Here is a 4,076-nt window from a genome sequence, read left to right on the forward strand (position 1 = left end):
CAGTGCGGAAGCTCCAAAATGCGTGTTCGGTTCTTGACAAAGTGCTTGATCACCATCCGGAAGAAATTTATCCATACCTAGAGTCAAACACTAAAACCATTAGTTTTGACATTAATACATTATGTATAGACAGGTTCTAGCAACACAAGGTAATAACAAAATATAATTTTTGTTTTGGGTTCCACCGTAAATTACGGTATCACCGTAAGTTACGGTGGACCTGGAATGTTTATGGTTCTGCCGTAAAACAGGGGCGACATACCGTAACACCTTTGATGTCCACCGTAAATTACGGTGGGACCGTAATTTACGGTGGGTTCTGCACATTTGCCCTTTGACTATTTTTCAACTTTAGAAGATCATAACTTTTTACCCATTGATCCGATTTAACCGATTCTTCTTCCTATGAGTCCGTAATAAGACTTCGGATTTAACCATGTAAATTTTACATTGCGGAAACCGAGATACCCACAATTGGTTCACAATTTCCTTATTTCCATTATTCAACCCATTAGTGTGAGTGCATAGCACCTCTTTTCATTCTTAAAACCCTTTTAAACATATTTACCCAATCACCCGGGCTCACATACTTGGTGTTTTCACGCCAATTCAATGGCTTTGCAATTCCTCTAGGGCTAATACTTGATTATTCGGAATTCAAGCATTCCGTTTCAAACAACCCTTTTTCCTTTAACATTATTGTTTGACCCATATCCCGGGTTCTTATACTTAGATTAATATCACCAAATCATTAGTATGGTACAATTTATCATTTAACAAGGTATAAGACCTTCAAGTCTCTGCTCTCGTGATTCTTTTGAAAACATCATTTTGACCCGTTTTGCTAATTAGTGAAAACCATCACTTTATTGACTGACCAAACTAAATACCAAGTCCTTATTTTGACCCGTTTGATAGTCGAGTGTACTTCGTCACTTAAACGACACATCAAACGCATCCTTTACACTACAACATCAATTACATATCAAACTAAAGCATTTAAGCATAATTTGACGAGACTAAAGTCACGTACCTTTAAAGCACACCTTTTCCGCGGGTATCACTTCCGGCGTGTCCACTTGACGTTCCGGATTCCTTGCCTAAAGAGTTCAATTTATAACAAAAATTAGAACCCCTTTCGTAAGCTTTAACGCATTATTTCTTAATGTATTCAAATCTGCGTTTTGCCCGACTTTTAGCATTTTACCCTCTTTTAGGCATTTCATCAAACACCTAACGGGTCAGATTTTTATATGATCTAAACCAAGTTCATGACTCGAGTTTATCACAAAAATTAACTTCAATTTGACTACATGTCTATATGTTAACATTAACAATTTAGAGTTTTCCTCATAATTTCAGTTTACACTAGAACAAGAGTTTTAATCCTAGTGTTCATCAAGTTTTACTAACATGCTAATCACCCACTATGGTGATTTTGATCTATACAATTATCATGCAAGAATTTGACAAGAAATTATCTAGGGTTTGTCCCTAAACCTTACATTACTTCCAATTTCATGTTTACTACACATAATCAAGCTCTACATTCGATTTTTGATCACATACATGAACTTTGAATCGAATGAAAATGACCTAATTCAACATACCTTAGGATCCCTTTGACAAGGTGATCACGATTCTGTGCTTGGAATTCGATTTCTAACTGATTTGAGGCTTCAATTTGTGATTTTCTTGCAAGTTAGGGTTTGGGTGAAGAAACCCCTTGTCGCCCCTGCTTGTTGATCGACCAGACACCTCTTGAATGGGGTGTTTGGTTGGTTTTTACTATTTTAGTAATTCAAGTTCTGATTTTTACAAGATTGGTCCCTCCATTTTTTTAACATAACAAATTGTGTTGTTTTAACCGCATTGTAGGCTAATGCTAGACATGTTAGCTAACCAAGTTACTACACTTCTAGATGGGTAATTCCTCCTTTATTTAAACTATATGTATTATTATAAAGTTTTATATTTTCGGGATGTTACAAGTCCACCCCCCTTAAAGAGGGTTTCGTCCCCGAAACCGAATTACGTACCGAATAACGTAGGGTAGAGCCATTGCATTTCTTCTTCGGACTCCCACGTAGTATCCGCACCCTTCCGGTGTTCCCATTTAACCTTCACTTGGTTGATCCTTTTGTTTCTCAAACTCTTCACTTTACGATCTAGAATTGCAATTGGCTTTACCGCGTAGTTGAGGCTGTTATCCACCTCGATATCGTTGTAGTGGACACGATCAGTTTCGTCCGCTAAACATTTACGGAGATGTGACACGTGGAATGTGCTGTGTACTCCACTCAACTCCTCAGGTAGCTCGAGACGGTATGCTACCTTTCCAACCCGTTCCACGATTTCGAATGGCCCAATAAATCTTGGGCTAAAGTTTCCTCTTTTTCTAAATCGAATTATCCCCTTCCACGGCGATACTTTCAACATTACCTTATCGCCCACTTGAAATTCTATTGGCCTCATTCGTTTATCCGCATACGATTTTTGTCGATCCTGAGCTGCTTTTAAGTGAGTGCGGATCAAGTCGATCTTACAATTTGTAGCTCGGATTATATCAGTCTGAGCTAACCCCCGCGGACCAACTTCTCCCCAACAAACTGGGGTTCGGCACTTTCTACCATATAACATCTCGTATGGAGCCATTTTAATACTCGCGTGATAGCTGTTGTTATATGAGAATTCGACTAAGGGTAAATGGACATCCCAACTGCCCCCAAAGTCGATAATGCAAGCACGCAACATATCTTACAACGTTTGTATTGTTCTCTCACTTTGCCCATCCGTTTGGGGATGGTAAGCAGTGCTGATGAACAGCTTGGTTCCCATTTGCTCTTGAAAACCACGCCAAAAATCCGAAGTAAACCGGGTATCTCTGTCGGACACTATGGATATCGGTACTCCGTGACGCGCCACAATCTCATTGGTATACACTTCTGACATCTTCTCTGATGTATAGGTCTCACGAATCGGTATGAAATGTGCACTTTTTGTCAATCGATCCACAACTACCCATATGGCGTCAAAACCACGGCTGGTTTTTGGCAGTTTGGTCAGCAGGTCCATCGTAATTTGTTCCCACTTCCAAACTGGAATGTCTAATGGTTGCAGCTTACCGTATGGTTTTTGATGCTCTGCTTTGACTTGTAAACAAGTCAAACACTTCTCCACGTACTTCACGATATCTCTTTTCATTCCGGGCCACCAATAATTTTGTTTTAAATCATTATACTGTAACACCTCGAAATTTTGTGTCCAATGATGTGTTAACACGTGTCGTTTATTTTACACGTGGCATCTATAATAAATAAAGGACTAATTTTGACAAACCTTGAAAGTATGTAAATTCGAGGGTTATAAATGTCAACAAGGGTAAATATACTGTATAGTATCCCTAAGTAATGCTTAAACCTTCAAACGAATAAATTATAGATCGTACAAAAACAAAACGCGGAAGAAGGTGAGAGATTACAAACTACAGGGGTTAACTGTGTCAACATGTTTAATAATACCTCTGAGTGACCCTTTAACGTTCCAAAGACTTTGTAACGGTATTATACCCTCACTAAAATAATATATATGAATTTCGCGAAGTTTCGATATGAAACGAGCAAGTTACGATCGAATTCGTAGAAGAAGGGTTAAAAGCGTCAACAGTGAAAGTTAAGGCTTTCCAATATAATTAATAAATAAACCGGGGACTTAATAATGCGGGTAATTAACACGAGGCCCCTATCGGTAAATAACCGAGGGCCAAACCGCAAAGTTACCCCTTCAGAACCGAAAGGTCAGGTGAATCATTACGAAAGATTTCGTTATTAATGGCCCGATTCTGTAATCATTATAAAAGATTTGAAAAATTCAGAAAATATAACCTCACGCGACCCGCGTAAGGTTTAGACATAAGTCGAGGCGGGCCGCGAGCCTCCTCACTAACTCGCCTGATTTCTTAACCTTTAGGCGACCCGCATTAGAAAGCATGGGAACTCCCATGCGGGCCGCGTAAAGTGCCCAGATGCAGAATGGTTGTAACTACTTGGCTTTTGGAGCTTTTGAACGATCAAACA

The 4,076-nt window shown here is 39.2% G+C and overlaps 1 protein-coding gene across 1 annotated transcript; it reads right to left on the reverse strand.

Annotated features, from left to right (window-relative positions):
• Positions 1-2,031: 2,031 nt before the first annotated feature.
• On the reverse strand, positions 2,032-2,655 carry LOC118486539. Its single transcript, XM_035983052.1, has one exon. The coding sequence runs from the start codon at positions 2,653-2,655 to the stop codon at positions 2,032-2,034; it is 624 nt and encodes a 207-aa protein (XP_035838945.1).
• Between the last annotated feature and the right edge of the window lie 1,421 nt (positions 2,656-4,076).

Source organism: Helianthus annuus, chromosome 14 (genome assembly GCF_002127325.2).
Source record: "Helianthus annuus cultivar XRQ/B chromosome 14, HanXRQr2.0-SUNRISE, whole genome shotgun sequence".
Classification (NCBI taxonomy): domain Eukaryota; kingdom Viridiplantae; phylum Streptophyta; class Magnoliopsida; order Asterales; family Asteraceae; genus Helianthus; species Helianthus annuus.